Here is a 14,104-nt window from a genome sequence, read left to right on the forward strand (position 1 = left end):
CTGTATTTTTGGCCTGCCATATTGCTTATGTGTTAAAAATGGACTTTTATGAAAAGAATTGTACAAAGTTTGGTCATGGTTTCAGAGTAATGTATTGCTGTTCGTGTTAGCTGTGGGAATAAATATTTTTTTAGTAAGATGTAGAGTGAGCTAAAAGCTGATTATAAATTAATTGACGTGGGAGAGAGCGCTCAATGCCATGGTTTCTAGTTACCATTTTTCCAGAGCATGTTGAGTTCAGTTGAGGGTTAATGGGGTGGGGGAGGTTTTGCCCAGTGCCTTTGGTTATGTAGTGGTGCAGTTGTGAAATAACTAGTACCTAGTATCTAGTGTACCTAGTGATCTCATGGGACACATACCTCAGATGCACTTCGGGAGAATGCAGAAACTCGACGTGGAGTGGAGAAAGAGGGTGGGAAAAGCAATGTCAGGCCATGATAGAGTTGATAAATTGCAGTTTGCTATGAAGGTTTTTTGCAGCCTTTTGTCATTTTGGTGGCAGATTTCTGTCATTATCAGAAATTTATCATTTAGCAAATGGCAAAATCGAACAGTAAAGAAGACAAATATTTACTGTACACTTCAAACATGGAAATGTGAGAAGTTTGAAGGATGCAGTGCAAAATCTGGGGGAAAAAAAAATTATTTGTAAACGTTGAGGTGCCAAGTTAGGCCACAGGTTACCAAGGGCCAAAGGTAAGAGCAGTTAGATAAATCTAGAGAAGTCTCTTTGCAAGTTTCCTTTTCACTTTCTACAATTATTGTGCCAACCTGACCATTTTAACTGATCACTGTAAAGGAACCAAAATGTTTGCAGTGCAAATGCATTGAACGGCTAGTGTGCTACAACATTTTTTTATGATTCATGTTATTATTCTAATATTTTTTGCTAGCTTCTTGGGCGTTGGCCTCAGACTGATTTTGTGGTACGTCTGAGGTCTAAACCACAGAGGGAAAGACTGAAGGGGGTTATTCATAGGCTTGCCTTTCTACAGGTTTTTCTTTTTTCTTTTCTAACGTGGTGGAACTATTTCAGAAAGCCAGCTGTCTGTTGCTTCTTGTTTGAATACATACAGTAGATCAGAATTTGTCAGTGAAAAGGACTACTCCATGTAGTCCAAATCACAGCATGAGGGTTTATGCAGATATTACGTAGTACATTTGTATTGTTCAATATTCCAGATAATATCATAGCAGATTATCTATTTTCCCTGGAGTCTCAGTTATAAGTAAAAGCATTTATGGCTAGGTCATTCTATGATGTGTTAGGAATAATGTTGCTTAAGCAGCACAATTTTGGGAGGGAATGTGTGCTCTAGCCTGTATTCCCTCTTCACGCAACGTCTGTCTGCTCAAGGTTCTCCTTAGTGTTTTCTTCTTGGTCACTGATTATTTTTTAATGAGCAAATGTGATCCACCATGATCCAGAATGACCACCACCAAGTGACACCTGGGCCCTTAAGCCTTGACTCTACTCCCACACAAATTAATGGCAGAGCTCCTAATGACTTGTTTAGTATTAGCTGGGGCCTCTACAGAGCAATTTCAGTTTAAGGAGGAGTTTTAAAATGAATGGAAAAATCTTAAATCCCTTCCGTGCTGAGGCCGTGTGCTTACTTTGCAGTAAGTGTTCCTCAACTTTGTCTAAGTCCCCTGCAATTGTTTGGGGTAACTTAAAATTCCTAATTGTCTGTGTTCAATTTCCAGAGAGAGCATGTGGGGCTGTGCCAGGTCAGCTGCTAACCCTTTTCGTTTTTTCAACTCCAGGTATGAAGCATTTTATTGTGTATTATATAATGTTCTGTTTTATTGACAAAGCCTAGTAGCAGTACTTTTCAGCTTTCTTTCCCTCTTTATGTCATGGCTGGGGGATATGTGGGGCTGGGCAAGGTCCAAAGTTGATTTTTGGTTTTGTTTTTTATCTTCTGGGGGCTGGGAGGGTGGTGGTGTGCATTGTGGGAAAATTGCAATTTTTCCAAATCCTAGTAAATAAAATATGAAAATATCAAAGAAGAATCCTGTCTGATGTTTGATAATGCAGTTGAAAATGTCCAAAGTAGCCTACTGAAATTGAGTAATAACTTACTTTACCCAAGGTTAACATGGATCAACATAACATATGTTCTGATTGTCAATTACCACAAAATCGTAGATGAGCAAAGCTATAAAATGTAGGAAGAAGTATTTGCAAACATCTCCTTGCTGTTTTTTCAAGGATGCCAAAATCTTAAAACCTTGCTGTGTAACGTGCCTAGTAGATAACCTGCGTTAGAGTGCAGAGTTTACACCCAAGTCCAGTGGGAGGTTCCAGCAAGTGTTGTAATACCAGTAACACCATCATGTGCCTCGGGTTCACCTTGCTTGCACATACATGTCATACATGACAGAACAGGTGTACCAGTGCTGTCAGTGATGCTGTTTTTGTTGGATTCATTGCTTGTGTTTTATTGGGTTTAAAAATGGTATGCAATGAAATGTCCGCTCTTGGTGTTTTTGCTTGTTTGTCCTCATCTCTTCCTTTGTTAGGTGGGCACCTGAAAAGATTTCTTTACAGTTGTGTTATGTGACAAGTGTAAACCCATCCTTGTTTACTCTTAGTAATCCACAGAACCTCTATCTGTGGAGTACCAAAGGAAAAACAACTTATATTCATTATAAGCAAATAAATTGCAGCAGAAATCTAATTCTTCACATTTATAAGCAGATCTAAGCTTCATAAGAAAATTAAGATGGCATGTTTAAGAGCAATTACACTTTCAAATTGCTAATGAGTAGTCAAATACTGAAATCGTTCCTCAAGTCTGCTCGTATCACCAATTTGCAGTTAATTGCATTACAACTAGTATATTTATATTAAAAATTTGCAGGATTTTATTACTCAAACATTTTCAAAGTAGCAGCAACAACTTCTCTGTTAAGGCCAGTACAAAGCTTTTGAGATTTACTTGGGAGCAAAAATATAACATTATTAACAGAATTTGAGAAGATAAGTTTAGTTTTAAAATAATAAAATAGAATTTCCTTTTAGAAGTTTCCACTCAAAACTTGTGCAATTGAAAGTATCAGTATAGCTATCAGTATAGCTTCAAAAATTATTCTGAAGAAACTACCAACCTCTCAAAATTCTTTCTTTCTAAAATACATGTTTTTCATATACAATTTTAGATACAGACTCTTAGCTATAGTTAGTAATAATAGTCTATATAGTCACTCGTATTAACTTCTATTCTACAGGAAGCATTTTCAAGAGAGAGGTTTATGTTGTCAATTTGTTTCTCAAGTTTTTATGTTGTCAATAATTTGCTCCAAAAATTTGTTGTGAATTTACACATACCGTAACAAAGAACATTATATCCTACTAGTAAGACCCCCTGAACAGCCGGGATGATTATAAGTAGATGAAGATTGCTTGGGGCATCTCAGTGCTCTAAACCACTGCAAATTTGTTGGCTCTGACTGGAGTGAGATGAGGCTGAAATATAATATTTTGGTAAGGCAAATAGCTGTTCATAAAACCCTAAACTTGGAAGAGAGATATAGGGTCTTTGGTGTCTTTTTAAAATAATGGAGCAAATTGTTCAAGAAGGTCATATCTGTCAAACCTTGTCTAGGCCATGTGGACCTATCTGAAGGGTGAAAGGTGGAAGTAAGGCCAATGAGATGAATTTAAATTTAATCAATATATCACTTAAAATTATGAATTCCTATGGTTCACTTAATGCTTCTTGCACTGCTAGGAGTATTCATCACAGCTGGTCTTGCTTCTTGGAGTATAGAGCTATTAACAGCTTAGGAACACTAACTGCTTATTAGAAATGAACTGTTTCAATTAAATACAGCTATGTGGGTGTATGTATTTCATTTGAATGAAATTTTACGCATCCTCAGTTCTCTTCTTTTTTTCATTTTTTTCTTACTGAAGTTACGTTTTCCCCCTGAATTTCAAGAAAGCTATTTTCCATAAAATGACACTCACAATGATGATGTTTTAGTTACGAGAGTACAAAAACATTCACAGATACTTGATTTTCTTTGTTACAGTGGGGTAACAGAGTGGATCACCAAGTCTTGAAGAAACATTTTTTGTAGGTTGTTTGTATTGTGCTTATGAAATCTCAGTTTTACTCAAAACTGATCCCCTGCGTTCTGCATCTGCTGACCTCCATGGACGGTCACAGGCTGGGAGTGTTGCTCCAGTTCATACATGTCAACTACTCTTTTCTTGTGGTACATTGAACATTTTGTCCATGCTGCCTCTCCTGATCCAGAAGTACCCCAGTTCCCCAGTCCACCATTTCACTGTTGACAACGTGATGTCATATGTGAATTTCAGATGTTGGCAGGCACAGCGTGCCTCTTTATCATTGGTGTCTTAGAGGCAGTACTGCTTTTATCTTTTTTTTTTTTTTTTTTAAACACCTCATTCCACAGACTCTGCCAGATGGGAGATGTTTGGCAGCTGAAGGACCCAGATGCCAAATTCTGGAATATAGCTTTCCTGCATTGGCACGTGGGTTCATTGCTGGCTCCTTGGCTTGCACCTCTGCTAGTTTGTTGGCTAGTAGCAGTCTAGCTGGCAGCTGTAGCTCTGGGGCTACGTTGGGGTCAGGCTGCTATGGAGTTGGATGACTTCACTGATCTGAATTACCCTGCCGGATGCTGTTTTTACCTTGGTTTGCTTTGACTCTCCACTATTCAAAGACAAACGTTTCTGCTGTTTTGTTTTATTCCTGCTGTTTGTAAGGCAAGCTCAAAGCAGTACTTCCCATTTGTCACCAGTTTAAAAAGTAAATAAGCATTGCGAAGTACACTGTTTCACTTGTTAGGATTCCCATTAAGTCATTAGGAATGTGAGGCCCAGGTTGGTACTTGCAATTCATCTCTAGGACCAAATTGTAACTGCAGAGCACTGGATTTTAGAAGAATAAATTATTGTGCCTGAACTCTGATTGCTTTCAACCATGAGTAAATCTAATCTCTGTCAAACATTAAAAGCAACACATTTGGGGAGATAATCTGGATCATTTTTAAGGCAAAATAATAAAGAATAATGGTGATAATAAATAGAATGTAACTGCCAGAAGAAAATGCTTAATCTTTGCTTTGCCTGATTTGGAATGTCCTTGTTACATACTTTACTTTTAGCTCATTTTTTTTTTTACTATTTTTTTAAAACTGAGGCAATAAAAAATTAATGCATCTAGTCAAGGAGTTTGAAGCAATTCCCTAATCTATGCCTTTTCCTCCTTGCAGCTCAGTGCATAAATACTACTTTCAGTGGGGAAAAACTGCAAAATCAGGAGGTCACTGAGACTCCAGATACTTGCAGTAAAGTACAGATTAGTCACACCTGCTAGGAAATTCTCCTTCCTTCGCTCAGCTGTTCTGAGAGCATCATGCTACACTAGAGGCAGTGGCACCTCCATTTTACACTCAGAGCATTTTTTAAACCTTGAGCAAAAAGCACTTGTGCCTAACTGAGACACCAACTTTTGCCTGTAGGTTAAGGTTAAGTTTTGCAGGGTGATCTGACTTCTGAAAAAAGACACCGGAATTCCCTCTTATAATCGTTGGAGACACATGCCTCAGGAGTGATCAAAGGTCTTACCCATCTGATTTAGCTGTATACTTCTCTTTCCTGTCTAGGGAGCTTAAATGCTTCCATAGGAACACCAACCCTGTCACATTAGAAAAGTTTTTAGGAACTACAGAGGGGACCAGCAAGAACTAAAAGCATCTGCTTCATTTCAAGGTAGTCTTCAGATCTTTTTTTTGGGTAACAGAGCAGGGATGATTCTTTTGGGAAACAAACTGGTAGCACCAACAGCAGTGCTCCCACTTTTTGCAGAGGAACATTGTTAACTTAGCATGTCAGGTGAGACCTGTGTTCTCAGCGCAAGCATCACAGAGACATTTTAATCATTAGGATCCTCACACAGGTCTAATCACATGGGATATTTGTGGGACGGTGGAGTTTCTCATCTCCCTTCTTACTGAATACAGAGCACTGCATAGACAAGGAGCAGAGGATGAGGAGAGTGGGCAAGCAGAGCCTGAATTCTGCTTGAATGCGGACAGGACTGGGGCTTAGTTCCCTAGAGCAGTGTTAGAACAGAAACAGCCCTGGACACTGAAACAGAGCTTTCACCATTTCCTTCTTGAAACTGAGTGCCCAGATTTCCATTATGGAGAAAGGATCCCCCTTTTCTGCACAGCTTTTATCCCTGTGATTCTTGCATTCCTTGGAGCAGAGTAACCTCATTTCCATTGGTGCTCATGCAGAAGACCCAGAGTCCTTTCAGGCAGGTTATTCCTGGGATGGGGGAGATGCTGAATGAACCCTTCAGTCTAAGGACTGCAACCAATGTCTCTCCTTACCTGGCCAAAACCACATGAACACACAGGTACAAGACAGGAAGTTACCAGTGCCACCACCATTAAAACTCTGCCTCTGTTTTGGGGCTTCTTCACAAGATGTAGGCAAAGTTCAGGACATTGCCTTGCGTGTGGATAGAAAATGGGAACCTCCCAGAGTGAGTATGTCTTGTGGTAGTGCCTGAAGAAGCTCTGCTGGAACAGCGAAGGACCCCATGAGTTTGGGGACATGCTGGGTATGCCAGTTGATGGGACAGTGGCTGGGAATGCGGTCATGGAAACCTTTGCAAAGCAAGGTTTCAGCACGCTAGTTTCCACACCTTCTTCAAGCATTTCACTTTTAAAACTGTATTTTCTTCTTTCAAAGGAGAAGTCTTTCAGTGTTTTTTTTTTTGTTTTTTTTTTTTTTTTTTTAAGTACGAGAATTAAAGCTACCCTTCCTTTATCTGGAGGATTCCTTTTTCCCTTTTGTCTATCAGACAATGGAACTGGCTGTCCTTAATTTTTATGTCTCAGCCATGATTTCCATAGCATTAAAGAGTTTCTTGTCACTTTGTGTATCCCTTTGGCTTTAGAAATCATATATAAGGTAGAGCAAATTATCTTTAAAAAAAAAAAAAAAAAAAAAAAAAAAGGCAGTGGTTGTTGCCCCTTACATATGCTTTTCAAGTGGAAAAACAGTGTCTGCTAACCGTTAAAAAAAGGAAAATAAACACCTGCAAAAATGTTTTTCCCTTCCTTTGCACCTCCAGTATACTCTGTGGTCCAGCTACTGCAGCCTTTAAAAAACAGTTTTAAACGTGCATGCTGCCAAGAGGTTGCTGTAAAACAAGTATAAGTATTTCTCATAAGGCCTGCGCTTATTCTCATAAGTGACTGCAAAGGATGAAGAAAGATGACAGAGCAAACATAAAATCCCATGTTTTGTTTATCAAGAACTTTTTTTTTTTTTTTTCCTAATGGCAGATACTTGGAGAGAGAATCTGTTTATTTCTATGAAAGACTTGCTTAGGGTTTGCTGAATCCCAAGGCAAAAAGAAGGCATAGTTTCCAACTTGCAAGCTATTCACTGTGTGATGAGCTAAAGTCATTTGTGGGTTTGTATGTTGCGTTTTGACGTGATTAAGCGTTGTAAGTCTATTGATTTCATGCTGGGGATTAATGATGCTGAATGAAAGAGCATCAAAGAATAAAACATGTTTACATGCCCAATTAAAATACCCTAAAAAGAGCCAGAGAACCTATTATTGGGTAGGAATGAGATAGGAGCAGTGTAGGGCCATTCACACATTCAGCAAAAGGAAGCTGAATTAACTTCCTTAGGCATGGAGAGAAGAGCGAAGATTTGATAAGGATTGACCGTACCCTTCTGAATGCTTAACACTTGTGTTTGACTTGTTATTTTGGAACAGGGGATTAAAGAGGTTTCGTTATCAGTTGCTGCAGATCTGTTGCACTGAATCACTCCAAGCATGATGCTTAGCTGCCTGTGATTAATGAGACCATCTTTTAACTTGAAAAGTTGTTGGTGATGGCATGTTAATAAAGGACAAGACCCAGATATATTCAGTGCAACTATGGGCATGAGATATAGTAAGGATAAGGGTGGTGTTTGCTGCTTTAAACTTGCATGGTAATTTCAGATCTCTTTACCTTAGCATATTGGCTGAAAAAAATCTCATTGTTACCTTGAAATATTTGTACTGCTAATTGGTTTGTATCTGCCCTCTGCAAATGTGTTTAATGGCTGTCTAGATTCACGGATCATATCAGGATTTTCTGTTAGGTGTCATGTTTTGTTTACCAAGATACTGGTAGATGAAGATGGAAAAGAGCTATTGTTAAATCCGTCCTGTTGAAAGCCCAGTATAGACTCTTCTAATAGTATTAAGGTGTCAGTACCCATGATGTTAGCCAGAAGGCCAAGGAGAAAATGTGTTTCTGCTGTATCATCTGTGAAGAAGGATGCCATAATGATCAAGTTAGCACGTGAAATACTTGATGCCCTGAGCTAGAGAAAAGTTCAAACACACAGACTAATACAGCTGAGTAAATATCTGACAAGACCAGCTCGTGCACACACCATTTTTCTCTGCTGATGCTCTGATCTGGATTAGCACATGTGAGATGAATTCGGCATTCTGATACAAACTCCCATTGTCTTGGAAGGGCTGGAATAATTATCCTGGCTATGGGGCAGCGGACGGGGGGTGGGGAGGGGAGTTGACGACGTGAGATTTATTTATTTTTCCCCACTTCCACTACTTAATGCAAGACCTGCAGCCCTTAGTTACAGAACAAAGTGTCTGAGCAGTAACTGAGCTTGTGCAAACCCAAGAGAAGAGTAATGACTGCTCCTCGCAAGCTTCCTGCCTGTGTGCAGGTGCAGGAATCAGGAGCGCCTGAATAATTCATAATGTGCAAATTAGCCCCAGCTTGCTCCCACTACTCGAATCCTGCTTCTGCTTGCCTACCTAGTTGCTGGAAAGAAGAGAAATTGAGTAAGCTGGTGAAACTGGGGAGGGCAAGGCAAAAACTGCTACAGCTTAAGGGCCAAAGCCACAGAAACTGTTCGATGCTGGATGTGTTTGAAGGATTACGGAGGAATTGCAATGTGCATTATTCATTATTTATGAAGGCTTTCCTCAGGAAGCAGCAAGCTCTGGGGATCCATTCTATTGCTCTCGGAGAGGAAAAACTTCCTTTTACGAATTAAGTTTTTCCTGCTTTTATTGTTACTGTTTCTAAGAATTATTGTGTAAAAAATATTAAAAATCTCTTCAAAGCGCATTTAAAGCCTGTTAAGGTTTTGGAGGGAGTATGCTTTTATTATGTTGAAATAGGTCTGAATGCAAGGGTCTGGAGAAATTACCCTGGAAATTTCAGTTGTGAGGATAGTTTCTGCTTTGAGTAAACATGTATGCCAAGAACTTGTATGAAGCTAGTTATGTCTGGAGATGTAATGCATAATCAGAGCTCATATTTTTATCATTTAAAGGACAACAGTCCTCTACTTGAAGTTGTTAGTAGTAGCTTCTCTGTGGTTTCTTAGCTATATTTTCTGTTCAGAAGAACAAAACAAGAGGCAAGTTTTGCTTAATCCTTCTGCTGCATGATGCTGCAGCTCACCCAAATACAGGTTTTTGCTGAGCGCTGTTTTTATGGCAGAGGGGATTCCGGACACAAACCTGTGAGAGATCCTTGAACTGTTCACATGTCACCACGCAGGACAGAGAGGAGCCTGTGTGAAAAAGGCAGATTGTTTCTGCTGCCTGTATCTGAATATCCCTTTGAAATCTCTCCTTTAGGAGATGGAAAGACGCGACCTCCCCAGCAGGAGCAGGAGCAAGGTAGGTAGTTCTTCGCATCGGCAGGTGCTTGTATGGAGGGAGAAAGCTCATCATGTTTTTGCTGTGCTGAATGTGGAAAGAGAAAGCAGAAAGACCCAGCAGGGGAAGAAGAAAAAAAAAAAAAAAAAAAAAAAAAAAAGCTTATTTTTTAGCTGTCTGCTTTTTTTGTTGTTGTTGTTCCCCCCCCCCCCCCAATATATTCCTCCTTCCTCCGCTCCCTTCTACCCCACCCCCTCTTGGCTCCTGCCTGCAGCAGCCGGGTCACGTTGCCATCATCTGTTTTTGTATTTCCCTCATTTGGGTAGCTGCAACACAAGCTGGCTCTCGTTTCTCGCTGATTCTGTCATTTCCGCTAGGCCCCAGGCTGGGTGGGCGCCAAGACCAACAGGTGATCCTTGTGGCTGCAGCACAGCAGGAAGGAGGCTGTGCGCGGAGGAGACCGCTCGCCAGAGGGGCTGCCTGGCCCCGCTCCATCTTGCTGTATAATTAACACCCCCTCCCTCGCAACCCCCCCATACCGAGCAGAAAATCTGTGCGGAACGGCTCAGCTGTGGCAGCCGTCCTGGGGAAAACGTTAATAAAGAGTGCTGCGAGAACGGCACTGTGCAAGTGCAGGGGTGCGCTTGGTCGGAAAAGAGGAGCCATGGTTAGCCCTCCACAGGGACATCTCGGGGCAATGCTCATGGATTTTCTTATTAGTATAGGAGCCAGGCTGGAGTGAGGTGCTAATTCAGATACGCTTTTTTCCAAAAGAAAAAGTCTTTCTAAAAGACTTCCTGCAAAGTCATGTGGAGTTTATTTGGGCAGGGAAGGGACATCTCCAGTCAGAGAGCTGGGCACAGCCAGCACAGAGGCAGTGCAAGCTCTGCAATCTCTGGGCATCTCCACTGGGACAGCATGACTGCACAGCAGGCATTTTTAGTGCACAAGAAAAGCTCCCAGGAATCCTCAAGACTTTATTTATTTATTTATTTTGAGGAAACTCCTAAAGATGTTGTCGTTTTTGTTTACTATTATTACTTCATTTAATACAAACAAAGTTATATCTAGGAGGTGACAGTGCCTTCACTAAACCATTTTCAGAACACTATCTCTGAGGCTTAGGTTAACCCCTCGGCATATCCCATAGCGTGAGATAATGTGTCCCTGGAAACTCGAACTGCTTGTTTGTATTTGTGAGGCGGGCTGATGTCTTAAGATAGACGCTTGGTAGCCTTTATCCTCTGCAAAATAGATGGTATCTCAAATTCCTTCTGCTGGGTACACAAGGAAGCTAAATTGTCTCTCCCACCTGTGGAGCCAGCGTTAATGGTTTGAAAACTGAAGGTTGGTGTAGAGACAAGGTCTGTAGGCACATTCACAGGGAGCTAGGCTCTCCCTCAACGCACCACAGCACAGCTCAGCAGCAGGGCCAGGCTGCTGGGCGAAACAAACTGGGAAGCCTCGATCAGCTCTGCCGGTGAAAATGAGGTGTTGCAGCAGATCTGCACAACAGCAAGTGTGTGCAGTGCCTGCCTGGCCGTTCTTGTGGTACAGAAACCAGAAGCACAAGCAGTAACAAGAGTAAACTCAGGAATGAACCATCAACATATTTAGTAATGCTTCTAGCAGCTAGTCGTCTGCAATCCTTTTAAGTAAGGCAGGAATCTGGAATTTCGTTTCTCTGTGAGGATACATTGTTCTGCAGTTTGTCAGGCATCCGAAGTGGGAAAAGAGCCCTAGCAGGGCACATGGCATCCCAGAGGTAGTTTATGTCTGTGGAAACCTAAAGGTGGTTCAAGACTGTAACTGCAGAAGGTCCTTCATGATTATTTAGTTTATTTCCCTTGGATGTGTCTCGCTATGCTAAAATGTGCACTGATAGATATTACCATTGTTATTTGTTAGCCCTTTTTGCCCCTTCTTTTCTCAGTGCTGGTTTACTGCTTTCATGCCTTTCCAAAACCTCTGGAGTATGAGACCAATAGCAGGGACTGAGCTGTTTCCTTCAAAATGAGCAATTACTCTGCTCTCTCCTCTGTATCTGGTGAAATATCCTATTCCCTGCATTAGCAGTGGGTTATGGGCAAACCCAAATAGTGCCTGCAGCTGGCTCTGCCATCCCTCTTGCATCCCCTTGAGTTAAGGGGCTAGTTGGAATAATTTCTTTATCAGGCATTTACTCACTGGCTGGTGACCTCTGCATACGCCCCTGGGCATGAAGCAGAAGCCGTTACAGCAAGGGCAGGCAGGGTGACCAGCCCGGTGACCCCATTTCATCAGGATGCAGTGGTAATGGCTGGAGAGGCTGGAGAGCAAGCAGAAACACTTCCCTTCTGCAGGCAGAAGTCCTCACAGGAGTACTGCAGGCTGGAGAAAAGCGTCCTTTGGCGGCCCCTGGAAAAGTCAAGTTTTCCGATGGATTTGGCAGGCAGCCTGGAGCAGATCCATTTCTTATGCCAGCCCCGTGGAGCACCACCCCTTGCAGTCCTCCCTCCTGCTGAAGCACATACCTTACTATTATTAATAGTTCGGAGGCGCCAGCAGTGTGCTTTGTTCTGGGCGGTATGCGGTTGCCCAAAGAGCAGGGAGTTGTATGGCAATTGTTTTTGTACTGGGAGATGCATTTGGTAATGAGCACTCTAGTTTTTCCTGGTCGTTCTCTTTAATGCACCTTCCTCTGTTTTGCCTCCTCCCTGGGCTGTCCCCAGTGCATCCAGCAGGCAAAGGATGCTGCAGTCCTTCCCACAGAGGACAGGGAAGTGCTGTCAGCACACAGAGGTGTGAGAGCAATGGATTTATACAGCATCGTAGTGTTTCAGTAGGAACACATCATCTACACCAAGTGGCCTATCCAGTTCCCCAAACAGCGAGTCCTAAAAATTAAATGAAGAGCAAATGAGAGAAACACATCTGTTGCAGTTCTTCTAGCATAGGCTGAGAGCATGCAGAGTCCCACAGTGTGATTTGTCAGTGCATTACATCGTGTGCAGGGACATGAGCTGCTTCTGGGTGTTTGCTGTGGTGCATCTTGGCCCAAAGTCACAGATTTTGTGATGCCATCCTGTGAAATCAGTGAAAGCTTCAAAATCTGGGGCTGCTATTTGCTAAACTGTAAATCCTTAATGGTCATGTTTATTTTGGAAATGACACGATTTTCAAATACATCCACTTTCGGGCTGCAAAACCTAAGCAAAATAAGATACAGATTACCATGCAAGCAAACGGTGCTTTTGGAAATAAACGTGGAGTGAGAAAGCATGATAACAAACATCCCATCCCAGGGATTTCTCTGAGCACGAGGAGTAAGAATTGATAACGTGCATTGAACCTCACATCCCCTGTATCAGTAACTGTTTGATGATATTCCTGTAACCTGTAAACTTCCTCTTGTTACACCACCTCCTCCTGTTTTTCCACCCCATGCAGCTCTACTGTTTCACTGAGTGCTAGGTCTGTGTGGCACATAGTTTGTCTTTTTAACTACTTCGTGAAGTACTGAGTACTCTTTTGGGTGCCATAGAAGTAATAATAATAATAATTTGCTAGGTATACTGTGTCAAGTTTTTTTTTTTCTGCATTGTTTTTTACACAAAGTAAGGTTGACTGCTGCATGCTGATAACTCAGAGGTAAGATAAAGCTCTAATGTAGGAAGAGAAGTGATACGGTTTATTTACGAATACCCTCAGAAACACAGTCTGCCTTCCAGTATACCCGCACTTTTCTAGGATAGCACATTTCACTTGGATACAGCATCACCAAAGGTCAATAGCAATCAGGGCTAAATTGCTTCTAATGCAAAGGTAACGCTACGGCCTCATTACACCAGTCATCATTTTCATTGTTAATTCCATGTTATTTAACTTCTCTCTGGTTTCTCCCCGGTAACTGTGGCAATAGACAGCCAGGCTGAGCCATCTACTGCTGGTGCTTGAAAGGTACAAAAAGCATTGCAGAGAGAATCGATTGACTGCAGTGGCCGTATTGGGCAGAGACCTTACTTGAACCAGAAGTAAACAGAGGGAGGTGTAAACTGGCTTAGCTCTCCAGCAGACCTCTGGATATTAAGGATGCATGCGGCAGTTCAAGGCAAGCATTCAGAGTCCGGTCATGTTCGGATCACGTTCCCTTGGCTTCCTTGTTTTCGCTGCGTGTGCTTGCAGACGAGGCAGCAGAGGGGAATTCTCTAGCTTTTGCATTTAACATTAGACATGTAATTGGGTGGAGAATTAATGTAAACTTAAAATAATTTAGTTTCACAGTCATTATACTCCTTTGCTTTAAATTATTTAGCTTTGTGTCTCTGGTATCTCCCAAAAGCCCTGCCATTACTGATCAACTGGCTCTCTTTATTAGCTTGTATTTTCTCTTAAAAGCAAGGCCTCATGTACAGTGTAAT

At 41.6% G+C, this 14,104-nt stretch overlaps 1 protein-coding gene across 5 annotated transcripts in view; it reads left to right on the forward strand.

Annotated features, from left to right (window-relative positions):
- The window catches only part of KLF12 (Kruppel like factor 12), a 243,667-nt gene that overhangs the window by 183,381 nt on the left and 46,182 nt on the right, over positions 1–14,104 (forward strand). For 2 of the 5 annotated variants that reach the window (XM_032192667.1, XM_032192678.1), the window contains exons 6-7: positions 1,708–1,767; positions 9,684–9,725. The exons of 1 other annotated variant lie outside the window; for it this stretch is intronic. In XM_032192667.1, the coding sequence (XP_032048558.1) occupies positions 1,708–1,767; positions 9,684–9,725 (102 nt within the window). The remainder of the gene's footprint in view (positions 1–1,707; positions 1,768–9,683; positions 9,726–14,104) is intronic. 2 more of the 5 variants (XM_032192689.1, XM_032192698.1) reach the window with 2 other exon arrangements.

Source organism: Aythya fuligula, chromosome 1, assembly GCF_009819795.1.
Source record: "Aythya fuligula isolate bAytFul2 chromosome 1, bAytFul2.pri, whole genome shotgun sequence".
Taxonomy (NCBI): domain Eukaryota; kingdom Metazoa; phylum Chordata; class Aves; order Anseriformes; family Anatidae; genus Aythya; species Aythya fuligula.